Genomic DNA, 26,721 nt, shown 5'->3' with positions numbered 1-26,721 from the left:
TGAGAGCGATTTGTCTGAAATGTTGACATGAAAAATATGGTTTGAATGGGGTCAGTACTTACTACAAAGCATATAACCCACTTAAAATACCTTCAAATTCATTGCTTTTATCTTTCTTTCACTGTTCCTCCTGGGATTTAATTGAAAATCAAAATAGAGAAAGATGAATCCAATTCAGCTCTGCCTACTTCAGCTCTAGGCAGACTGCCAGAATATTTCCCAGCCCTTCCCCCACACAGCCAAAAATGAGGTCTTCGACAAGTTATGGGCTCCAGAGTGAGTCCCCAGTGTTGTGTACCAGGTGGGTTTGGGTGTATTTTTCCCAATTGCCAATAGATCAATCCCAGTTCTACTGGGATTTATTTGAGATACCATCTATACTGGTATGTATTTACAGTCTGGCAACTGTGTCGTCCCAGGAAGCTTATAGTGATCATGATGCCAAGGAGCTTTGCTCACCTTTCCTCCCATGTCTCTCTGAAGTGAGAAAAAACCCTTGTTATGCATCTCTGAATTCAAGAAATGTCAATGATAATTAAGGTGAAGTTTGAAGTAAATCAGTAGAAAATGAAATTCAGGCCATCATTTTCTTTTTAATTTTTCCAATTGAATCACCATGAATTACAAGGCTATTCATGACTGAATTTCAGGCATACAATGTTTCAATACCAGTCCCTTCATCACTGTACACTTTCCTTCTCCAGTGTCCCCAGTTTCGCTGCTGTCCCCCAGCCTACTTCTATGGCAGGCACTTTTTCTTTTTTTTTCTTTTAGACACTTTGGCTTGCAATACTGTTACTGATATCATGCATGTCACTTTTCTTCCTTTTGGCACCTAGTCCTGTCAGTTCACTATTTTTCCTAGAAATTCATACTCTCATATTTTACATCTGGTAGAGCAAAAAGAATTCTATCCTTCTATTGATAAATGTGTGTAACTATTCATTCATTCATTCACTCTCAGAAGCATCTTTTGCATTTGGCACTAGGTCAGGCTTCATAGTATTTTGAAACCTTCATGTTGAATAGAGATGGCTTTGGGCTATTAGTGCATTTAGTGTCACTTTTAGTGGGCACAGCGTGTGAACTACTGAAGTAATACAATTAGGCCATCTTTCATTCAACGCATATTTTATTACTTATTCTTGTTCTTGGGGCTACACATGACTGTACTCAGGGTCTACTCCTGGCTCAGCAATCACTCCCAGCAGTGCTCGGGGTACCATATGTGATGCTGAGGGTCGAACTGGGCTCAGCGAGTGCTAGGCAAGTGACAACCCCTATGTCATCTCTTTGGCCTAAAGCAATATTTTTGGTATCATCTGTGTTATGTTAGATGCAGTTGCCAAATATCACTACTAGATCTAAAAGTCTATAACTATAATATTTTAAAATGCATTTTTCATGTTGATTAGATTCTGCTTTTTTTCTAAATTATGTTCTTTTTTTCTTTTTCCTTGATCTCTAAAATGACCAGGAATGGAAAAGAAGATATTTATGGGAGGCTATAGTAATAGTTCAAATACTGAACTGAGAGTTGTGTGCTCTCAAATAGTAGAGCACACAGTTAGCATATGTGAGGCCATGAGTTCTCTCCCCAGTACCACATGGCCCCTGAACACCTCTGGATCTAACCCTGGTGACTTCAAGCACCAAGGTCTCTTTCTGAGCACAGCCAGGGGAGTCCCTGAGTTTTAAAAATGTGTAGAAATCTTATTTATTACTTTGTCCATGTGACATTTATATTAGTCCCCTATTTTGGCCAATATCTTACTCATCAGACAATAAATCTATTTTATTATTTTTAGGTTGTGGGGACACCTCTGGTAGTGCTCAAGGCTTTCTCCAGCAGTGCCTGAGGGACCATCCAGTTCTGGGGATCGAACAAACAAGCCTTCTGTACACAAGGTGTGCACTCAGTCCACTGAATTCTCTAGCCCCAAAAAACATTTCAAAGTGACAAGGAGCTGAGAGAGTAAGGGTTTTTAGTAGATTCAGGAATTTGAATAATTTGACTTGTATTTTGCTGTGTCCCTCTAGATTGAGAGACCATTCTGGAGATGTGGAAAGACTATAGCTTTCCAAGATGCCCACTGACAGGGAGTGTTGTGATGTTGTCCTTGCAAGAAAGTGAGGTTTTCGCTTACCATCATCAGTTCCCGTCAGAACTGATGGGAACTGTTTGTTCTCTTATTTCTGATTTGATTCTCTTAACTCCTTCACTTTGTTCTTTCAACTTCTTTCTAACTTTCTCCCAGTGGATCTTGGGCTTTGTGCTCTTCTTTCTTCTGCGGGAATGTTTATTCCCTCGACCACGAGACACCCTAATTACCCTTCAAGGTCCAACCCCGCTGCTCATCCCCACTGAAGTTCCCCCGCCACTCCTCACCCATTCACCCTCTTTCCTGCTCTACAACAGTCTGTTAGTAGATCCAAGATATGTCTCACTGTATCACTGCCGTCCCATTGTTCATCGATTTGCTCGAGCGGGCACCAGTAACGTCTCCATTGTGAGACTTTTTGTTACTGTCTTTTGGCAGATTGAATACACCACAGGTAGCTCGCCAGTCTCTCCCATGTGAGGGGGGGTTCTCTCGGTAGTTTGCCGGGCTCTCCGAGAGGGACCAAATAATCGAATCTGGGTTGGCCGCGTGCAAGGCAAACGCCCTATCCACTGTGCTATTGCACAAGTCCTAAGATATGTATTCCACAAATAATTGTTGGTTGTTTAAAGTGATCCTGCAGGTGACAGTTATGTTCTAAAGAGAGGACCAGTATTTCGTAACAATATTTCAATCACAAACTCAGCGAACAATATTTTCATTCCATTTTGCCGTCTTTAGCAGCCTGCTGCCATGAGACTCCTAGAGACAAGCCTCACCCCGTTTACTTCTTACTGCCCACACCCTCTGGAAACATTTGCTGCTACACTAGTAACCATTTGGCAGAGGACAACTTCCCACATACTTAGCAAGCTCTTTCAGATTTATGCCCATGGATCAATCCCATTAGTGGTGGACGTGGACTAAAGCCAAGAGGAGCAGGCGAGCCAGTGGCTGACAAGGTGATGGGATCTGCTCCCCGCATGGGGCCCCAGGCCCGTTCTGTGCATGCCAGCCTCGGGCTAATCAGCCCATTCCTGGAGCAGGTGTTCTCTGTCCTGCACATGGTTGCCGAGATCAGAGGGGAAGAGTTTGCCACCTGGTCAGAACTGGTATAAACAGATGCCGCAAAGATTGCAAGCTGTGTCAGCATTGGACGTGTGCTCTGAGCAAGGTGCCTTCCTCAGAGAGCAGGACCCAGATGAGCCCGAGCTTTCTAGACAGCCCTTCCCACCCACGGAAGATCTAGTGTATTTCCCTGCACCAGAAGCTGGAGAGGGACCAATTTTGAAATGGACATAGACGTCCTTTCCCCCTTATTTTAAAAATGTTTTAAAAGTTGCCCTGCATTAAATCATAACTGAGACTACTCAAGTGCTCTGGAGAAGCATTAACCCTCAGATAAAACGCAAAAACAAAAGTTTTTTGAAGTCTTACTCTCATCCTGAAACTGGTTCTCTGTTTAGTGTCTGTTTCCTGGTGACGGGGACGCCCAGTGAGGTAATCTAGAACTCTGTCACCGTTTTTCTGTTGGAAGCATTTTATTCAGAGTGATTGCTTATGATTTAATATGTACATAGCTCGGGTGACTGCTAGATAACTGTGGTTAGGGGAGAACATAAGGTGATAGTTACGGTTCATATCACCGCCAATAACAGTTATTATTACTATATGCCAAGCACTGTGCTAACTACATAGGATTTCATGTAGCTCTTATGCTAAGTATTTTTTATGAATTTTCTTTACAATAAAACAAAGCAATGTTAACAGAAGGTAATAAGAACAACATAGAATACAGACTTGACATCGGCTCTGTGCTGACCTTCTGTCCATCTGCAATAACTGGTCAGAAATATGATTGAAACACTGTTTTCATAGAAACAAACTCCTTAGAGGAGACTTGGTAGAATAGTGGGAGTTCTCTGTTCTGTCTTTGTAGCTTTTCGTAAAGAGAAAAGCAGTTCAAAGTAAAAAGGGTTTACTTTTAAATAAAAGAAGAAGAAAGAAAGAAAACAACCACCTCTAAGCCACAGGCAACCCGGGGACAGCTCACTCGCCGAGTGCGTGCTTGCTTGAGGTCATCGAGTTTGACGCCCACTATCACCCCACGTGCTTCCGTGGTCCCAGCTGCATTCCTGCTTGTGATCTTTGGCAGCACAGGCAGGCATGAGCAGGCAGCACAGCTGAGGAGCAGGAGCCCTGGAGAGCACCACAGCTAAAGTGTGCAACTCCCCGCAGCACCACCCCCACCCCACCCCAACATGCCAACAGTGACGAAGGAATCAAAACCTCCATGTTGATGAGGACCACGCTCTGCTGCAAGCTCTGGGCCAAGCCTTCTGCAGCCCGGTTTAGTGAGTGTCAGGGGCGCTTATCACCAGAACTGACTCTTTCCCCCACCCCCACCCCCTTCTTCTCCAGAGGAATCCCCAGGAGGAGCCCAGATCTGAGGGTGCCACGCGCATCTCAGACACTGAGATCTGTAGTTAGCTTGCCACTTTCCTCCCAGTAGATGGCGCTCACATGTCTTGAGGAAAAGCCTTTTTCGAATGCTCAGCACGGCATTCTCTGGGCTAGCAGTGGCCAGCAACGAGGAGCGGCGGAGAAAAGGTGATGCAGATGAAAAGTATTTAGGGGGATGAAAAGAGAGAGCAATATGTTTCTACGCTAGAATTATTTTATAGCTGTGGAGTTTGAAACCAAATCAGCCACCGAATTTATCATCAACTCAAAGCACTTAATCTTCCTAAGCATAGTTCATTGGTTTGCATATCTGCCAATTTTACCTCATTTCATCATGTTCTGTCCCTTGCAGCATTGCAAGGCATAGAAGAATCTAAGGCTAAGTGAGGAGTCATGGGATTTTTCTTGTCCTTGAATAAATCTTTAAAGCTGAGCGTTCTTTATGAGCAGGCTTTCAGAAGTCTGTGATTCCCCGTGGAATCATCATTGCTGGGAGGATATGAATTTGTGTGCATTTAGCTGGGAAGACTTTCCCTGACACTCATTAGATTTCCAGATGGTGTTAGGGAAACGAGAAGCACTTTCTGTCTGAGCACAGAGTGCCCAAGGAGGCCTGGGATGGACTCAGTGTTGATGGGAGCGGTCAACACTCTAGTGCCAGGCTGATGAAGTGAATGAGCTCTGAGTCATGAGACTGGGGTGAACTGATACACACACACACACACACACACACACACACACACCAATTATCTTAGACAGCTCATAATCATACTTAATTATGACTGAGAGGTGCCATGCAGGAGAGCAGGCTGGGTGTGGGATCTTCTCAGGAATTCTTCAAGGAAAACCACAAATTCTTCCTTTATTCTAAATGTAATTGGAGGGGCTGGAGCGATAGCACAGTGGGTAGGGTGTTTGCCTTGTATGTGGCCAACCCAGGTTCAATTTCCAGCATCCCATATGGTCCCCTGAGCACCACCAGGCGTGATTCCTGAGTGCAGAGCCAGGAGTGACCCTTGTGCATACCAGGTGTGACCCAAAAAGCAAAAAAAAAAAAATGTAATTGGAGAAGGGAGGGGGAGTGTCAGGTATCGAATTTAGAACCTTATCAATGCAAATATGAGCTCCATCACTAAGCTATAGCCCTAGCCTCTAAATCCATTATTCTAAATAAACAGCAGAAAATTCTGAAATGTCCAGCTAATTCAGAGCATCTTTAAATACAGCTCAAGCTGAATGGGTGTTCTTACAGTTCATGTGTGAGGTATGACAGTCTGAGTACCAGATTAATCTGGGGTTGAGAACTTTAGGCTCTGGTTCCACTAAGCTACGGGACACAAGTACTGCTGCTATTCCTACTACTACTGCTACTACTATACTGCTCCTGTTGCTGCTACTCCCGCTGCTGCAACTCAGCGAGTACTGGTACTATTACTACTACACATTCTGTTACTTATACTACCATGACTTCTGCTTTTGCTACCACTTATTTTTATATTAGTCATAACTTCAAATGAATGGCAACAGGACTAACACTTTAGTACCTACTATGTACCAAGTGCCTTTCTAATTTCTTTATTCATAAAAGCTACTTTAGCCATCTCAAGAACCCTTCTAGGTAGTTACTAGTCATTCTTAAGACACTTTATCAAGTTTGTTTTGGGGATTTTAGGTAGAAGTGGGCTTTTGGGGGATATCCCTAGCAGTTCCTGAGGAACCTAGGGCCCGTCCTTATGATTTTTCAGACAACTAGGCCAGTGGTTCAATGTGAGTGCCACAAAGATACGGTGCTCCTTGAGTCTCCACGTGTTGAGGACACTAGGACTGCACCCAGCCCTGCTTAGGGGGCCAGGTAGTGTCAGAAATAAAACCAGAGACAGCCAGACACAGCCACAATCAAGGCATTTGTCTTAATCTCTGGACCATCTATCCAGCCCTTGGTAGAAATCTTCAGCTGTTTAAGTTGTATAAAAATTCAGCCATGGAAACACAGGGACAGGGATATTGAGTAACTTGCCATTGCCCATGTGCTAGTTTCAAACCCAGACAATGTTCCTAAACTCTTTCACTCTTTTTGGTAGTCAGCACTGTGCTCAGAGGTCATGCAGTACTGGGGATCAAACCCAGAACCCTCGCATTCTAACCCTCTGAGCGTCTCCCCAGCCCTCTTACTATTCTCACTGCTTTTGCAGTACTCTGGGTACAGACTGCTCTATACAGACCTCTCACTCTATAAATGCTACTTCATGGTCCCATACAAATTCTGTGCACATTGGTGTGGCCATGTGACATTCCTGACCAAATGTAAGCAAACCCCCAGGTCTGCTGGGAAACCCACCTCATTTTCATGCATCACCAGCCATGCTTTATTCAGTCTTTGGGTTTCTTTAATCTCCTTTGAAATGAGCAGATCATAAATCCTTTGCTAGCTAACATTTTCAAATAATGGTGATAGATGGCCTTGTCTTTTGTCTCTCAGCAATTTTGGCACAGCTGTCATCACCAGAGGAGGGTAAGAAGAGGAGGGCAAGACAGAAAGAGCAACAGCTTAGTGATTTGACGAAATTTCTCTTTCTCCCGGACCTCCTAGATAATCGTGGCTTACCCAAGGAGTACACAGAAGCAACTCCTGAAATAAGTGAGAAGTTAGAATTGTAATGATGGAGAATTGACTTTAATCAGCCACAGCCACCTGGGAGCTTTGTCTGACAGACTAGGACAGGGTTGCGACCTGGGAGGCATGCAGTGATTTGTGGAACACAGTTTCCAATTCTGTCTTGGGTGCCAGTACTCAGCCCCAAACCCTGCTGTGAGATTGATAATGAAAATCAGAGGGAGGGAGAGAGAGGAGAGAGTGTAAATTTACATCAAAGCTGTCACATGCCATGTATTCTATCAAAGGGTCTCCAATTTCCAACTTAGAAGATACCCCTTGCTGGGGGGAAAATGTGGGTTGGGTTGATCCTGTACAGCTTTCTTTTCCCATCAGCTCCTCGTTTTGTGATGCTTTCCAGGTATCTTGGCAGTTGGTACACATCTATTAGCATATGCTTCCACAAAGTAGCTCATCCTCCTGAGACTCCCTTTTGACAGAATAAGCTCCTTTGCTTCCTTCCCCAAATAAGTACATGGAGGATATGTGGAGAAATCTTTCTTCCTGGGGACTAAGCTTCAAGTAATTCCTTAAAATAAAACATTAGCTATTAAGACCAAATAAAAGTAATCTTGGAATGAAAGGAAGCCCGCTAAAAGAACTTTTCCTTTGACCATGGAAACTCACCATCAGAAATACGGAAGAATAAGTGAGCAAAGACATTCGAGAAACTTTGTAGAATTCCAGGCAAGATAATGTAGTCCACCACTTAAAAATCATGTAGAGCTCTAGAACCGGGACAGGAAAATGATAGGTGTAATTACTATAATATTCAAAGTACATGTGTATTTCAGTGGTCTATAAAAACTTGGTATTAAACTTTCCCATTTCATTTTAAATGAATTGATTTATTATTCTTGGTTTATGGGAGAAAACTTTACATTTTTTAAAAATTTTTTCCTTATTGTGCTTAAACATAACTCTCAGAATTTGCAAGAACCTTGTATTTTTAATGTCTTGTGCCCTTGTCTTCAAAAGAATCACAGATGGAAATGACTAAAAGTACATGTCAAAAACAAAACTTGCTGTATAAAATGACATCAGAGTTGATTTAGAAAATCTGTGAATCTGGGCCAGAACAGCACAGGAGGTAGGGCACTTTACTTGCATGCAGTCTTATTCCACTTGGATTCCCTGCACCCCAGGTAGTCCCCCAGGCCCTGCTAGGGGTAGGACTTGGCACAGAGCCATGAGTAAGTCCTGCACATCACTAGGTGTGGATCAAAAAAAAAAAAAAAGGAATCTGTGAATGTAATAACAGTAACAAGTCTCACAATGGAGATGTTACTGGCGCCCGCTCCAAATGGATGAACAGCGGGAAGACAGTGCTACGGGCAGTGCAGTGCTACATCCTAAAGCTGAGCATATGAAGAATAGTCCTAAAATCAGAAGATAATGCAAAATCTCATTATGTTTTAGTAATCCCTGGCTAGTCTGTGTATTTCTTGGTTGAACTCAACCAAAATGTAGTGGTTGGGTCATATAAAAATACAGAATTATATTCCACATGGTGGGATATTCACTTGAATAGAATAAACCAGTCAGAAATCTTATGGAATGTTTTCTATCTATCCAGCATCCAGCATCTGTTCATCTGAAGTGCAGAGGGAACCAATAATTGATATCACTTAAATTCAATGTGTTAAATTCAACTCCGCTGCAGTGTATTTTTGATAGAGTGTATCAGTGTGCTTTTTTTCTTATCAGAAACCCAAATTTTATACTTTTTCCCCCCAAGGTTTGTTTCTTTCATGATGCCTACCTTAAAAATTTAAATTCCCATCATACTTTCTTCACTCTACATATGTACCTTACAATACATGTAGGACACCGTTTCATGATTCATTTATTTGGGTCTTTTTTCAGTTAGAACTTAAGCGTCTCTAGGCAGCTACCCATGTCCTCCTCATTGTTATCCCTAATAGGATCTGGAACATGTTTGTCAAAGTGTCATTCAGTGAATTATTTGAGAAAGATTTATACCAAATTTATTTAACTTATGAGGCTAGAGCACAGTACAGCTGATGAGGGACTTGCCTTGCATGCAGACAACCTGGTTCTGCACAGCACCGAATACACTCCTCTTGGCGCCAGCCCCACCCAGCACCACAAGGTTAGATCTCGCACTGCTGCGTGTGGCTCAAAAACAAACAAAAGTAAACTCATTTTACTCAGTTTGGGATATATGTGAAAACTGCCCCATTTCCTGCTCCACTTAATAATTTTTGTGTCGTCTAGATTATGTAGCCAAATATTGACATAAATTCAGTATACAGCTGAGATTTATACTGGAAAATCTCTTGACATAAAAAAAGGGCCTTAAACCAATCACTGTTCCAGTTTGTTGATGCTTTTTATAACCGGTGCTGATGAACTTTTTTGGACAAAAATCTTAGACTTGTGCTTGGTTGGGATATGGAAAGGAAGATAATGGTTTGCAAAATGTGCCTGCAAATCTATCGTTTCGTATTTTATATGTAAGTTTTAAATATGTTGTTAATTATATAATTTATATAGCAATTTTACATGGCCATGCAGTTAGCCAAGGAATCCAATTCAAGTTTTATAGGTGAAGAATTTGAGGTTGAGAGATTAAATGACTTCTGGGGATTTTAGGATAGGCTGGGGGGTGTATGGTCGAGATTTACATGATGCAGCCACATAGGAACATTAAGGCTCAGCTCCATGTCTTACCGGGAAGTCGGCTGGAGCTTCTCAGCCTGCAGCCTCATGGTCCCTGCCCTGTCCCCAGCCAGCCTACTTGGGCCCTGCCACCCCATTTCTGATCCTTTGCTGCCCTCTAGTAGCTACATTCCCTATTGCACAGCCGCAATGTAAACCCTGCTGAGGCCCTGAAGTTACCTGATGTGACTTCATTTAGAATGACCAACTTCTTTTTCCCTTCATTTCTGCACTCTTTTGATAGGGTGGTTTTCCCATTTTAGGAATGATTGGAGCGTTGTTTCCTCTTTAAGAAGAACAGGCTCCTCTTGACTTTATTTCCAGAGTCAGTGACTGAAAACACAAAGCATCCCCCAAGGAACACTTGAATGTTAATTATATGGAAATCAAACTTTAAAATAACAGGCGTTATTTTTTAAGTGCTTGAGAATAGCCCTTCTGGGTGTGACAATGAGCCAGGAAGAATGAATATGCTTAGTAGAAACCTTTGAGGTTTGATAAAATGTGGGTTTCCCATGAGAGAAATACAGGAGTGAGACCTTTCCCTTCCATGTTGTCTGAATTTGCACTTTTATAAAGAACCATATTAAAAGTGGGGTGGACAAGTAGAGAATGTTGGGAGGACCCATTAGGGTTGGAAGATTTGTGCCGATAGTAAACTATAGACCAAACATGATGGCCACTCAGTACCTCTATTGCAAACTACATCACCCAAGAGGAGAGAGAACAAAAGGGAATGCCCTGCTGCAGAGGCAGGGTGAGGTGGTGGGGGATGGGGTGGGGTTGGTGGGAGGGATACTGAGAACATTGGTGGAGGAGAATGGGCACTGGTGGAGGGATGGGTAAACAATCACTGTATGACTGAAATGCAAACACGAAAATTCATAAGTTTGTAACTGTACCTCAGGGTGATTCACTAATAAAAAATTTTTTTAAATAAAAAAAATTTTAAAAGAGATCATGTTTCACAGAGGAGCTATAGTTATAGTCACACTTGAATGTATGTATAATTTTTATAGACTAAATTAAGAGAGCAAAGCTATTAGCTCAATTTAAAAAGTCTTATAAAACGAATGAAGGAGCAAAGCTAAAAAATAAATAAAAGTGTGGTGGAGTTTGAAACCTCTTTTTCCAGTCTACACTTTTTAGTACATACATACATGTAAGTATACAATATGCACGCATGCCTGAGTAATATTACTTTCCTAAATCTTCACACTAGTAGTAGAGCACTTGAAATGTGTCTCTTCTGATAATTGCACTTCCTCTGTAAAAATCAAAGAGAAAGACAGAACCATAAGAACTTTTCAACACAACCACCAGTTATATGGATGGAGAATCTGATCCTTACAGAAAGGCCTCGTCATGACTTTTTGATCCCAAGTGATAGAAACCAGATCAAGCTGAAGTAGCAAGAACTGGACAATTTTGACACAAAGAACTTCAAAGTCCTGAATATCATGGCTCCAAGACCAGATGGATTCCACCCTCCCAGGTCTCTGTTTTGCACTCTCCTGCCCTCTGTCATTCAGAGGTAGCCTCTCTCGATATGGTGATAAGATGTACGAAGCACCAGAGCCTCTCATTCTTGGTAACAAGCATGGACTTGGGTCTCTTCACCCTGACTTGTCAAAGTTGCTATTTTCTGGGCCAATCTCTGGAGAAGCAGTTGGAGGGGATGTCTAGCCTCCTCGAACCCCTGTGTTAAGTAGACCAACTCACTAGGACAGAAATTTGGTAAAAGTCTAAATAATTGTCTAACATTTACCTGTACTTATGATATCACATAACATTAACTCATTTATCAGTGAGAATATGCACTGCCTGCGAGGATGAAGTTGTATCTGTTTCATTTGATCAGATATGGTATTTATATCAAAACTTACACTTCCCTTTACTTCACTGTCACTGTCACTGTCATCTCATTGCTCATAGATTTGCTCTAGAGGACACTAGTAACTAACGTCTCCATTGTGAAACTTGTTGTTACTGGTTTTGGCATATCGGATACGCCACGGGGAGCTTGGCAGGCTCTGCCGTGTGGGTGAGATACTCTCGGTAGCTTGCCGGGCTCTCCGAGAGGGGTGGAGGAATCAAACCTTCTCTTTCCCTTTACTTATGTTCTTTAAATTTTTATGTGTAATGGGATATGTTAAAATATTGTCAGTTCAGCTTTGACCAGACTTTGTAGTAGTAGGTTTTTAATGTGATCAGTCTTCCTGGCAAGCATAACTCCTCTGGCCACAAAATAAAAGCCATCCCAATAATAGCTACGATAGCAGAACCATCAGGCCAGGGCTTAGTTGTTAAACTACAAAGATCAGCTGAAGGTGGGATTTTCAAATGTTTTAGCTTTGTTACTGAATATGGGGGGCTGGAGCGATAGCACAGTGGGTAGGGTGTTTGCTTTGCATGTGGCAGACCCGGGTTCAGTTCCTCCATCCCTCTTGGAGAGCCCGGCAAGCTACCAAGAGTATCCGGCCCACACGGCAGAGCCTGGCAAGCTCCCCGTGGCATATTCGATATGCCAAAAACAGTAACAAGTCTCACAATGGAGACGACATTACTGGTGCCCACTTGAGCAAATCGATGCGCAACGGGACGACAGTGCTACAGTGCTACTGAATATGGGGGCGCTGGGAGTGGGCTTGGGGAGCTTCCAGTAAGTTTCCACGGGCCTCTACTTCTCTATGCCAGGGCCCAAGAGTGGGAGCTGGTCAGAGCCTGTGGTGCCAGGAATGATTAAGCCCCCCCCTCCAGAGATGCTGAGGGAAGCCTCCACGATCACACTCAGCAATGCTGGGAGGTGGGGGTATACCCAGGGCTGCACCCAGAGTTGCTTGGGGGACCTTTTGATGGGGATGGGAGCGGGGAAGGAAAGATGGAACCCGGGTTGGGAGCACAGTTGTGTAATTACTATCTCCCACCCCTGGGAACTCCTTTTTGTTTGTTTGTATTTTATTTTTGTATTTGTTTCGTTTTTATTTTTGTTTAGGCCGCATCTGACAGTGTCCAGGGCTTCACTCCTGCCTCTGTGCTAAGGCTCACTCCCTGTGGTGTTCAGGGGACCGTCAGTGATGCTGAGGATCCAAACCAGGTCCACGGTTTGCGCCTTAACCCCTACTCTCTCTCCTCTGCAACTCTTTACAGAAGACAGTTCTTTAACTTTAGAGACTCATTAGTGCCTTAAATGCTGTAATTATGTGTCTCTATCCTATGTCCCCTCCCACAGTGAATTGTATTCATTGCATTATCTACAGAACCTAACCAGAAAAAAAATATCTTTGCAACTTTAGAATCACTTTGTCTTTTTCTTTGTTCCTCGTGCTGCCTCTGACTTTAGTGAAAAACTAGCTGCATGTTCCTTCATACTTGGAGAACAACAGGGTCCTTATGAATCATCTTGTCAGAAGCGCCAGGAATAAATCTGAGGTGTGCTCTGGAAAGGAGGGCACAAGGCCCATTTTTTTCTCTCGTCTAGAAACAGTCTTCAAGAAACTGTTATTTGGAGAATTTGCTCTTAAAGTGGCAGGGTTCTTGTAAGATAGTTAATGATTTCTTCAAATAAAGTTAGGGCAGTGTCACTTATAACAAATAGTCCCCTACAGGGGGAATCCCCCCAAATTTCTTTCTTCCTCTGAAGATTGATTGAGCTTTGGTCCTGTACTAGGTGCAGTTTGATGGTGTCTTAGTTGGTGCTTTGTGATATGGACAAAAAATAACAGAGCAGCAGTTTGGTTATGAGTGGGATACTTGGAACAGCCACCTGAGCTGTCCCCTCTTTTGAAATTGCATTTCTTCCTTGATCCAACCTGGTTTCTGTAAACACACCTGCACACATTACAACTGGCTTTTCAATGTAACTTGTTTCTTGGCTTCTCCTAGCATGAAAATGCTACATCTCCTGAGACTGTAGACAGTGCATAAGCCACCAAACCTGCTTTGGTGTATGCTCCTTCATTCAATCATTGTCATTTGCATAATCTCTCCCTGCTAGATTCTCAATCCTCTTTTTTTCTTCAAATAGAAAAAAAGAGGATTTCTTTCACGGAGTCCTGGACATTGTTGGGCACAAATGTTTGACTACGTGATGCCCTTCCTTATGTTCAATACTATTTATTCAAATGGATTCCTTAATTTAGTCCTAAAACCAACAAAATTTGACCAGCACTATGAAATGTGAAATCAGGTTGCTCCCCAAAAAATAGCACACAGGCCAGAGTGAGGGCATTTTCGTGCATACAACTGACCCAGATTCAATCCCCAGCATTCCATATTGTCTCCCAGCCTGCCAGTAGTGATCCCAAAGCAGAGCTAGGCTAACCCCTGAGCACTGCGGGGTGTGGCCCCCAAACAAACAAACAAACAAACAAACAAAAGAATTGTTCAGATATTAACGAAAATAAGTGTTAGTCATTGAGTCTGCAACAAAACCATCAATAAATGTTTATAAGAGAAACACCTGCTGTGCAGTAACGCAGATTTGGGCTGGGACGCTGAGAAAGGTGGCACGTTGGGGAGTTAAAGGTGGACGTGGGAAATAAAGGCTATTGAGGAGGAGAGTGGAGCTGGTTTGGGTTCGTGTAGAAGTTTAGATGGTCCTAAGTAAAGGAATCCACAAACCTGGAATCAAGGATCAAGAAAGATGATTTTTTAAAAATATTTTTTTTTAGTCACGATGAAATTACGAAGTCATTCACAATCAGGTTTCAGACATACCATGTTACAGTGCCGATCCCTCCACCATTGTCCCCCACCCATGTGCCTCCCCCCCACCAGTCTGTTTCTAAGAGAGGCTCATACATACACACATATATCACTGTATCACTGTCATCCCCTTGTTCATCAGTTTGCTGGAGTGAGCGCCAGGAACGTCTCCATTCGTCCCAGTCCTGAGATTTTAGCAGCCTCACCTTAATCGTTTTTTGCAATGATTGGAGGCTCTTGTTAGGGTCAGGGGAATGAGACCTGTTATTGTTACTCTATTTGGCATATCAAATAACCAAGGGGAGCTTGCCAGGCTCTCCTGTGTGACACACATATATACATATATAAAACATATATACATATATAATATATATAAGGGCTGGAGTGATAGCACAGCGGTTGGGCGTTCGCCTTTTACCCGGCCGACCCAAGTTCGATTCCTCCGCCCCTCTCAGAGCGCCCGGCAAGCTACCGAGAGTATCGAGCCCGCACGGCAGAGCCTGGCAAGCTACCCGTGCGTATTGGATATGCCAAAAACAGTAACAATAAGTCTCTCAATGAGAGACGTTACTGGTGCCCGCTCGAACAAATCGATGAGCAATGGGATGACAGTGATACAGTGATACATATATGAAACATATATACATATATAGATATACACAGAAACATATAGATGTATATATATACACACACCCATATATATGTGTGTATGTATATATGTTTTTGCACTGTGGTTTACAATACTGTTACTGATTGGGTTTCTTATATAACATCTCACCAGCAGAAAAGGTGCTTTTGAAATGAGAGAGCAAATTGTATTAAACATCCAGATTTGAGAATTAAAACAGAGGTACTTGAGCCTGGGGAGGGGAATTAGATAAAATATTTAAGAAAGAGGCTCAGGTGCTGTCACAGAACTTGAAGAATTATATCACTTAGGAACAAGAGAAAGAAAAGTCAGTGGGCAGGCAGAAGGGAAGGCAGTTGAGGGAGATGGTGATGTCAGTCCAGGTGATCTTGGAGAGAGTGGAAAAGGATCACAGAGTTGTTAATCTCAGGCTTCACCTGAAGAGCCTGAGTTTTGTGACCAAATAGTAGATAGTATATTTTGTTCTCTACCCAATACTAATGAAACCTTTATTTTTTAGTCTCTTTGGTAGACACCTGACACAAATCACTTGGTTCATGAAACCAAGTCTAGCCTGGAAACAGTTTTCACCATTTTATAAGGAACAGAGAGGTTAAGAGATTTGTTCACGGTCACACAGCTACATGGTCTAAGCAGGATTAAAAGTCAAGCCATATGATTGTGAAGCCTTTGGCTTCAGACCACACACTGTGCCATCTTCTCTGTCCACAGTTCTTCAGCAAGCAGGTGGACTTAACCTCAGCCTCTAGGGATTCGTTTCTGGCAGGAGTCCTCTTACATTACATTTCCTGTTTTCTGCATATTCTGTGTTTTATTATTGTCCTCCCTTTCTTTGGGCTGACAGATTTCTCAAGTTGTGATGACCATGGGAGTTTCCTGGCATTCTCCTGTTAATGAAGACAACCCTCTTTGCTTGGCCTGTGAAGGGCATCAGAAGCCCTGGCTAGATCATCAAATCATGCACAGACTGTGCGTCATTTCCGCCTCTCATAGCCCTACACACCAGAGGCTCAGTACGGTACCACTATGTGTTTTTAATCAGCCCAGATTTGCACATGGATGTCCTAAAGACGTTTCCAGCGGGACATCATTAATCCTATGAAAATGTTTTCAGTAAAACATTTGTGTAATAGGTCAAATGCACCCCTTCTTGGAAAGTCACACACCTCTACACCTTTGGAACCTGTTGGCAAATGAGGTCTTGCTTTCCTTCCTTTTCCTGAGGCAAATTCTTTTGGGAGTTTACTCCTAATGTTGTTTGGTCCCATATTGTCACAGTTATGAACAGCATGCAGACAGGCATGTCACAAGGATTAGGACATATTTGTTTCCTTCATCATCTTTGAAAAGAAAACTAAAGTAGCAAATTTTGATAAGCTAAGGATGAGTCTGTGAGATGGACTCTTAGAAGTTGAAGGGCTGTGCAGTGGTCATATATTAAGACTTCTCTGAACATTTTCTTCTAAAACATCTCTAAAATTAAAGTTAGTACCTACAGAGTTATTAGCTGTAACGGGGGAAGGGGAATGTCAGCATTGTCAATATTAGCCAATTCATGACACCCTGTGCTATTTAAATAATGATCTAAACATGTGAGGCATTTTCTTTTTTTCTGAATTTTATTTTATTTTCATAGAAGTAGTACACAATAGTTTGTTACAGATAATATTCAAACACCAATCCCACCACTGAGCACCTTCCCACCACAATAAGAGGTGAGCATGTGATGGTTGCTGTATTTCATTATGGAGCTATTTAAGCCTGAATATAAGAGAATACAAGCAGTTATGTTAGAAACCAAACAAATGTATACTGTTATTAAGTGAGGTAGAGTATAAGAGGTCACCGCAAATGCAGCTCTGTGCTCCATGAAAATCTGCAGCGTTCTCTTCCTGGAACTTTAGTTTATAGTCTCTGGGTCTTGGGCATTGATGACATTACATGGCACCAGGGGTAGTTTGTGGGTGTGACTGCCAAGCTACTGAAAAACTGGGGAGCTGGGAGGAGGAGGCCCAGACCCAATCTGAGTGGGCTTGCAGATCTCAGCCACGGGTACCCGCATACCTGGATTTTCCTGCTGGTCGCTCTTGAGTGAGGTTCATCCCATTTGGGGTGAGGCTTGTCCCCTCTTGGGTGAGGTCGTCCAAGCGTGTGAAGAGTGGCCTTGAGCATGGCCTGTTAGGCATTTTCAGTCAACTGCATTCAGGAAAGAAAAAGGTAGCAAGAGTTAAATAAATGATCAGATGGAATTTGTTGAATCTATTTCATAAAAGATATTTTAAAACAATTAAAATTAAGTGGATGGTGTGAATTTGAGTGCTTTAATCAAATTGACTCTAAACTTATAAAAATAGTTGAGTGTTTACTTTAAAAACCTCATTTTAAGAACTTCTTTATATGAATTTCCAAAGTGTAGATATAGGAAAAGAAAGTTACGGTTGTGATGATTCTTTGTTGAGTATAAGAAGAATCTGAAAACAGCAGGACTGGGAGTGGAGATGTTATACAGAAGAATGAGTACAATAACAGGGGAAAATAAAGGAGATAAGTTAGCAAAATAAGGTGATTTGTGTGCGTTTCTGTGCATTCTGTGGTGTAATTTGTACCGCACTGCCATTGGTAGGGATATCCAAAATATTTTTAAACCATGGACAAAACAGACACAGAATGAACCACTGTCCATTCATAGCAAAGTGCTTGATGCATAATGTTCTGGTGCTTGGAGGAAGGGACCTGTCTTAGGTACCTTTGATTTCTAGTTCCTTGTTCCTTCTGTCACCATAGCTGTAGATAAATTAGCAAGGAAGAAGGGGTGCAAGGCACCAACTCTGGAGTTGCCTTCTGTCAAAGAGTGAAACCAGCACTAAAGGTTCTTTGTTAATTGGATTTCTTTCCCCTGTAATTTCGATCATGTTTTCTATCAGTAGAACAGAGACCCTGGTAGAATGCAAAGTGTAGAAAAGGGCATTTAGGCAGAGTGAGCTTTCAGAGTCTGTCCTGTTCTTTACCACTACTAGTTGAGCAACTCAATGAAAAAATGCTCCTTGAGAATCAGTCTCCTTATGTAGAAATATAACCTATACTCCAAAGATACATGTGGAAACTTGTAATCCTTTTCTAAAATCATATATGTGGGAAGTAGTATTTCAAATGCTAATTTGAAATGAGAATGATCCTGAAATTAGAACGATCATTTTAAGAAACTAATAATCTGTGTCCAGCAGGCTCATATTTTATTTTATTTTAGTTTTTATCTTTTGGTGGAAAGAGAGGTTGGGCCACACCCAGAAATGTTCAGAGGCTATTCTTCGCTCTATGCTCAGGAGTGAGCCCTGGTAAGGCAAGTGCCTTGCCTCCTCCACTATCGGCCCTTTATTTTTCAAAAATAGGAGCCCTTGAGGCTGGACTGATAGTACGTGGTTTGCACATGGCTACTGCCACCTTGACCATGGTTTGATTCCCTGATACCACAAATGATCCCCGAAGGAGCATCAGAGGGTGCTCCCGTGAACAGAACTGAGTGTGGCCCAAACACCCCTATTCCCTCTAAAAGAATAAAGAGGAGGAATCCTCACAAGCTAACTCCACATCACTTTGGAACTTTTATCAGAAACATTTTGCTTGTTTGTTTCGCCATTTTTCCTACATTTTATTTCCAGAGCCCCACTTAATGGCTCTCCAGGTGCATGAGTTTTAAGTTATCTAGACAGCTGAGCCTCTACAATTAACACTGTAATCTAGTATCAGAGAAATGGAAGTACTACAGCCCATTGTGTCTTATGAGAGAAAATTGCTCCAGTTCCACTGTGACCTTAGCCTCTTGGGACCTTTTCCTTCAGGTCAGTAGAGTCTTTTTTTGTTCTATTTTATTGAATCACCGTGATATAGTTACAAGCTTTCATGTTTGGGTTACAATCACACAATGATCAAACACCCATGCCTCCACCAGTGCACATTCCCCACCACCAATATCCCTAGTATACCCCCCCTTTCCCACCCTCCTCCCTGCCTCCATGGCAGACAGTGTTTCCCATACTCTCTCTCTACTTTTGGGCATTATGGCTTGCAACACAGGGGGACACTCTTTCACTGTTGGTGGGAATGCCAACTGGTCCAGCCTTTCTGGAAAACAATATGGACAGTCCTTCAAAAACTAGAATTGAGCTTCCATATGACTCCTCAATACAACTTCTGGGAATATATCCTGAGGATGCAAAAAAAGCACAGGAGAAATGACATCTGTAGCCATATGTTCATTGTAGCACTGTTCACAATAGCCAGAATCTGGAAACAACCCAAGTGCCTTAGAACATATGACTGGTTAAAGAAACTTTGGTACATTCACACAATGGAATACTATGTAGCTGTTAGGAGAGATGAAGTCAGGAAATTTGCTTATAAATGGATAGACATGGAGAGTATCATGCTAAGTGAAATGAGTCAGAAAGAGAGAGATAGACATAGGCGGACTGCACTCATCTGTGGAGTATAGAATAACATCACATGAGGCTGACACCCAAGGACAGTAGATACAAGGGCCAGGAGGATTGCCCCATAGCTGGAAGTCTACCTCATGAGCAGAGGGTAGAAGGCAGATGGAATAAACAAGGGGTCACTAAGAAAATGATGGCTGGAGGAATCAGTCGGGATGGGAGATGTGTGCCAAAAGTAGATAATGGACCAAACATGATGATCTCTCAGTGTCAGGACAGTAGATCCTAAGATGGAAAAAGCTTGCATTGCTGGAGGGCATTTTGTCAGTATTGGAATTCAAGCTCTGAAGCCAGGCTTACTGAGGGCAGGGTGCTGATGATCAAGAAGGACAAGAAAGAACAGCAAGAAACTGAACTGAGATTGGCCAAGAGAGATCATGGGGAACTGAATATTCCAAAATGGAAGGAGGTAGGAACACACATAAGGTTTGTTCATTTTCTGGAAAGGAGTTAGTCCAGAAGTGTTCTGTGTCCAGGAGATTCCTGGAGCCTGCACTGAAGCATCAGTTTGATTATGTATTGGCGACCACTAGAGTCCCAAGAGGGGCAAGCAAAAGCCCCTCTTTGAGCGAAACTTTGAGAAACATAAATTTAAAGTTATGTTCAGAAACTTAACTTTAAATTTAAAGTTATGATCAGAAACTTAACTTTAAATTTTTCCCTTCACCTGGAAAAATAGGACATTTTAGTAGCACTGAAGATCTTGGGACTAGAGGTCAGAACTTTTTTTTTCTTTTTAATTGAGCATTGTAGTTAAAGAAGAAATATTGAATCATTTTCACCTTAGGGAAAACACAATTAGACCTGAGTAGGAGTAAAGGTAGTGCAGGGGGGGAACAGGCGATTCGTATATGATTTTGAGTTTTATTTGAATAGACATTAATAAAATGGGCTTGACATGGTGATGTTCCACAGGCAAGATTTGACTAATGCTATTTGACAGCAGCATATTCTGAGTGCCTGGATTTAAAGAAAGATTGGGGGAGGATCTTATAAAAGAGCTCCCTATAAATATTTATTTCACTTTTGTTGATAACTTAGTTCTCTAGTACCAAAAAACTATTCAGGGAGGCTAAAATATTACGTGGGAATGACCTAAGAGAGAAGGAAACAAGATGATCTCAAATTCAGAAAGATTTATGCTAATTGGGACAATGATATAATTTGATTCTGTAATCAATCCATTTAATATAGTCTTTGTATTGATCAGAGGTGGCTGACTGCCTTAGTTAGAGCTTCATCCTTGGCAAAGGTAGTCTGTTCTTTCAGAAGCTTTTAAATAGATGTTTGTGATATTCAGTTGTTTTTCACACCAATTGTTTTTCTACTGGCTCCCAAATAGAAAGCATATGCATTTCAATACCAGTGAATTGAAATTCTTTGACTTAATGTGGAACTCCTGAATGAAGAGGAAGAGATCTGTCACTAAATTTGGAATACTGGAAGTTATTTTAAAAACCAGCTTGAAAGGTTTAAAAAAACAGCCATAGAGAATAAGACACGATGAATAATTCATAGAGTCCTAGAAATAGTAATCAAATTGTTTTAACAGTGCTATATCATTTCAATTTGACTGATTTTTCTGAACTTCTTGGCCAACTGTGGTGTGTTCTTTTTATTTTGTTTTCTTTTTCGCTCTTCTGAAGGCTTAATTCCTGGGGGGAGGTTTTTGGATTTTCATGAAAAGTCCTCACCAAATGTTAGTTTGTGCTGAGTATACAGTGAGTAGGCTGAGGCTGACAGATGAAGGAATGTGCCCCGCCTCCTTGTCACTTCATGAATGGATTGTGAAGGGTTTGTTAATTTGCTCATCACTGGAGCAAATACAACTATCTGCTGTGTGGCAAAACTGTTCAGTTTGCTTGAGAATAAGAACGGTTTGGGGGAGGGATGTTGGAGAAATAGGGTAATAAGGAACTTTGAAATAGAAATACTTGGCCTTGTTTGCTTTTATTCCTGGTATCTTTAGAAACAGTCATGACTGTACAGCTCCCAGCCAAGTTCTATTTTGGAAAGGATGATTAAAAGGGCTCCGACTTCCTCCCCTTGATCCAACGTCTTGCCAAAGCCTGAGCCCGTCTAGCATCCCTTCTCTGATCCCGGACTGCCTTGAGCCTGGGAGATGTGTAAAGTGCCAGCGGGTTGGATTTTTCCCGACTCCCTCCCAAAGCTCTTGCCTTCTGTTCTCCACTAAAGCCCGGCGGTCTGCTGCCTAGCTCCTTTGCTTTCCTCTCTGGCTGAGTCTTTGATGCACACAGTTGTGCGGGCAGTAAGCGTGCAAGCTCCGCGCTGGCATTTCCACTTAAATGAGCTCCATAAAGCACCCTGACTTGCTGCTGAGATGAAACGAGGCGGCGGGGTGGGGGTGGTGGCCGAATGGGCTGGACGGCACAGCCCTCCGCCTGCAACTGAAGGCGTCGCTCGGTGCTTAGGACTAGATTTATGGAATGGCTCCACTCCCCGTCTTGGTCCCCGCTCTCCACAATTCGGTGCTTTGTTGCTATCGGAGCAGCCTCACTTTCTAAAGCCATTGTGCTGGTGCAGGGGGAGGAGGCTGTAGTGGACAGGGCTGGTTGTAGTAAATGACACAGCTTTGCCAGATGACATGTAGCGGACCTCTGCATCAGCCTAGAGGAATTAAGCTTTGTCACTCCCCACTGGGACTACCTTTCTCCTGGTATGTGCGCGAGGAATTCACATGCTGCTGCTGCAGCCGCCAGAGCAGAGCCCTGAGTACACTTTGCCACCGACAGCAGTGAGCGAGAATGATAGCTGTCTCTTTTAAATGCCGTTGTCAAATTCTGAGGCGCCTCACCAAAGGTATCGTGCTTTCCTTGTTCTTCACTCTGGGAGTGCGTGGCAGTCGCCTCTAAACCCAGTTTGATGGTTTTACTTTCGGATCTGACTGCCTTTCCAATTAATTGTCAAGCAACAAAGAACTCGGGGAAATTATGTACAGATAATCTGTACAGGTAGCTGTGGCTTGGCTTTCCATCTGCTGTGTCCTGGTTGTGTTCATGCTAGAATCATGAATAAGCCCTGCTTGTAAGATGCTTCTTTAATTTTTTTCTTTTCTTTTCTTTTTTTCCCCCTCCTTTCACGACTTCATGCATTGCTGGGGGGACTGTGCTGGGTCCGGTGCTGAAGTTATTCTGGGAAACCCATCATTTTGCATGCTGCTTCCCTGGCGGAGAGGAGGCGAGTGTGTGGTACTGTCCTTTCCGTGATGCATGTGCTCAATGCAGCTGCCAGCTTCAGGGTCGCACAGCTGGTGAATCGCAGGATAATTGTTGATTCTATTAATTTCTTATATCTCCTGAGCGTTTGCCCAGGACAGCTTTTATTAGTTGTGTTTAATGTGTTAACATTGCATGTTGAGAAATGTAGGTAATTTGCCATGCTTGAGTCCTGTGTGATATTGGAAGAAGTTTGAGAGTGAAAATTATTACGCTATTTTATTCTCAAGATTACTGGCCTGAGATAGTCTCTCTTCAAACTTGGAAATATAAATTCAATTTCTCTGTCATTAAGTATGTATGTGTGTCTGCATATGTATATGCTTTTCTGTAGAATCATTCTATGCCATCTCATTTACTTTATGTGCCTACGACTGCAAAGTTCATAAATGGATGCTTTCAAAATCCTTCTTTATGTAGAGATGGGTGAACCCTCTTGCTTATTTCCTTTAGGTAAATTCTTCTTTAGAAAGAATTTATTCTTTAAAAAAAACTTTATTCTAAGTAGAAACGTGTAGCTGCAAATGTAGCTTTCTTCTTTAGGCTGTAATATAGAGTATTGTCAAGTAATTAATGGATGTAATTATGTTCTAGAAGCTCTGAACCTATAAATATGTTAATGGATGCTATTTCTATCAGTTTAGCTTGACATATCAGAGTTCTTTGATCACCAGCAGTGCAGCTAAAAATGCAATTAATATTTTATTTGGCAGAAGAATGAGCACAAAGCAAACAGTGAGAAATATATCTCGAGTAAATAACGAGAAAGAGAATAAATACTATAGTCCAAGTTACAGATGCATTTGCAAGTTGTTTGGATGGTAGAGCAAGTTCCTTAAAAAATACTTGGGGCAATCAGAGGAAAGATTATCCATTTTGCATTAGGCTGTTATCATGGAGTAGTAAATTCTGTTTGACTTTATCCTTTGCAGTTGGTACAAATGTACAATTTCTGTTTACGAATCACTACTAAAAGCCTCTTCTTTATGTTATGGCCCTGGCTAAGACTTTTAAAGACATGTATTCTAGCATAAAATTTCTTTTCTAACTGACTTTTAGCATTTACTTATTCCCATGTTGAGAAGTTAAAATCACCAACAATTTCTATTTATTTGTATAAAATTATCTTATAATTCTTACTAGGTGAGGTGAACTCAAGAAATTTTTAGTTCTGACAAGTACTCAAAAAAAATTTTTTTTCAGTTTCCTACAGATGCATTGATCTCCTGCCATGAAGGAATACTCGAATGTTTATTATAAGACATGCTTGAAAACTTATTTTCCTTCTAGAAGCTATTTACTTCCCCCTCATATCTTTATATTTGCTCTTTTCTCTTTGGTATTTAATAGGAGATTGTCAATTGATGGTAAATAAAATCTCTCTGCAGAATCAATTTGTTGTAATTTGGCTCCTGTGACCATTTGACTAAGATGTCCAACTATTGGCAGGAACGTGCCTGAGTAAGGCAGTGCCCTACCTTGTCATTCACCTCCAGTCCTCTCTCAGCCTGAGTGGCACCAATGAAAACTGCTGTTCCCGGATGAATTCATAGAGGTCTAGCACTTGGACCTGGAGTGCCATTTTTCTTATAACTTAATAATAAAACCAAGAGATGTAGGTAATTGAAATCCCTGGTTCCCCCCTTCCTCTTTGGGATGGGAGATATTATAAGGGTATATACTTAATTTCTTTCTTTCCTGTCTCATCCTCCCGCTGTGTCCTAGCCACACAGGACATAGCCACCCCACCCTCAATCCCCATTCCCAGACATACATTATACTCTCATTGAGGTCTGAAGTTACTACACATACACCAGATATGTTAAATATTTTTGTACCATCTTCATGTAGATGGTGCTCATTTTTACCTAATAGACTCATTTTAACTGTTTGTTAAATGATTTCAAGTGTGTCAAGTTTAAAAGTGGTAGAACTTGGGTGTTTGCATGTGAGCTTCAAACTTCAAGCTTCAAGAAAATGCTTCAAGTTCCTTGTTAGACCCCTTGGGGTTAGAACCTTACTCAGAACATAAGGCAGGGAAGCAGTTTGCTTCATGTTTCTGGAACTACCTTGCTATTTGTGGTTGATGTCACCCATAAGAAAACCCAGTATGGCAATTGCAATATCTTTTTAATTCTCTTAAGGAACATAGAATACAATTAAAGGGAAACAACTTTCAGCACACACAATCTTTTTATTTTACTTAATTTCAGAGGCTTTACTCAGCTATCTATTGTCCATTAAACCTTATCTATTAAGCACCTACTGTGTGTACCAGGTCCTGACATTTTTGCACTAGAATCTTGGACTGAAACTTTTATAAGGGATATTAACATTTTAAATCAGTTTATTTTTAATAGTGAATGCACTTATTTAAGAAATCATCTTAAGTGATTTATGAAACAAACGCTGTGTAAAGAAATCCTGTGATTGTCCCCACTTCGAAGAAGCAATAAAGCTCAGCATAATAGCACAGCACATAGCACCTCTTAGATTTGGGGATTGAGTCTTTTTTTCTTCTTAAGGCATAATGCAGAGTCTAATGCATTTGCTTTATCAGTTCCCTCCAAAGCTAGAAAAACAAGAAATTTACCTTTACTGGAAAGGCCTGTCTATGCCATTGGAACTGGAACTTTGACAGACAAACTGTTAAAAGGATTCTTTTTCATTGTTATTTTTGCTTTTGTTCTGTTTTGGGGCCTCACCAGGTGGGGCTGTAGGTGGCTCCTGACAGTGCTGGGGGGCTGTGTGATGTCTGGGATCAGACCCAGGCCTCCTCATGCGAAGCATGCACACTGATCCTGATCTCCCCACCCTCCAAAAGACTTTTTTGCATCTCACATTGAAATCTAGAAAAGTGATGCTCACTTTGCCTCCACTCTTCCTCTCTTCCTCCAGGGTGAGGCTGTCTACTGCTCTCTTGCCTTGGAGCCAAATCTCAAAATAACATTTTCGCAGCTTTCTAGCCACATCTGACAGACGGATTTTCTTGAGCAAGGAAATGCTTATTGGACTTACCTTTGCAGCTGCTCACCTCTCAGACTCCTCTCGTCCACTTTTGCCAGGAGCAGGGAATGTGTTTTCCGAGAAGAGGCTATATTTCCACAGTTCCTGCAGATTTTGTTCTGTTGCTCTTGCAGTGATTGTGTCAGATTTACCCCTTGAGATTGTTTGGCCTCTTAGAAAAAGACCCGTTTCCTATAGTTACTGCTATCATGCTTCTTCTTTCTCAGGTGTCCCTGGTTTAAGTTCCTTGACCTGAAGTGTCACCCTCCACTGGCAATGGCATTTTCCTTTGTCAAGCTTTACTCTGTCAACCAAAGTCAACATTAGCCAACAAATATTGACTTGACATTCCATGGAGAGCCTGGCTCTTGTCATCTTTTGCTTTTGGTTGCCATTCATTTTATCTCTTTTCTGCTTCTTTATGCTGGCTCCAAGCTTTTAACCAGAAATATCTGCCTTCATTTCAGTATAGATTTGAAAATGTTAGTGGACAACATAAAATGAACTGTCATTTTCAACTTACTTTTATTTTCCCGTGCATCCTACAGAAGCTGAAATAAATGAATTTTGTTTACCTCTTTCTTGTTTGCTTATTACAAGCAACCCTAAGTCCCCATTGGCCACATGAGTGATTCCACAGCTCCCATCATGGAATCATGGTTGAGAGGGAAGGTTGGCCCTTCACCTAGGACTTGTACTCCTGAGAGGACTGAAGTTCAACAATATCAGC

The 26,721-nt window shown here is 41.9% G+C and overlaps 1 protein-coding gene across 13 annotated transcripts in view; it reads left to right on the top strand.

Moving 5' to 3' along the window:
* The window catches only part of GRIP1 (glutamate receptor interacting protein 1), a 752,587-nt gene that overhangs the window by 399,013 nt on the left and 326,853 nt on the right, over window positions 1-26,721 (top strand). Inside the window, exon 1 of one of the 13 annotated variants that reach the window (XM_055118022.1) lies at window positions 22,248-22,569. The exons of 11 other annotated variants lie outside the window; for them this stretch is intronic. In XM_055118022.1, the coding sequence (XP_054973997.1) occupies window positions 22,515-22,569 (55 nt within the window). In that variant the 5' untranslated portion in view covers window positions 22,248-22,514. Of the gene's footprint in view, window positions 1-22,247; window positions 22,570-26,721 lie in introns of those variants that run through there. One more of the 13 variants, XM_055118027.1, reaches the window with a different exon arrangement.

The sequence above is a fragment of the Sorex araneus genome, chromosome 10 (genome assembly GCF_027595985.1).
Source record: "Sorex araneus isolate mSorAra2 chromosome 10, mSorAra2.pri, whole genome shotgun sequence".
Classification (NCBI taxonomy): Eukaryota; Metazoa; Chordata; class Mammalia; order Eulipotyphla; family Soricidae; genus Sorex; species Sorex araneus.
This window is presented reverse-complemented; position numbering and strand designations above follow the sequence as displayed.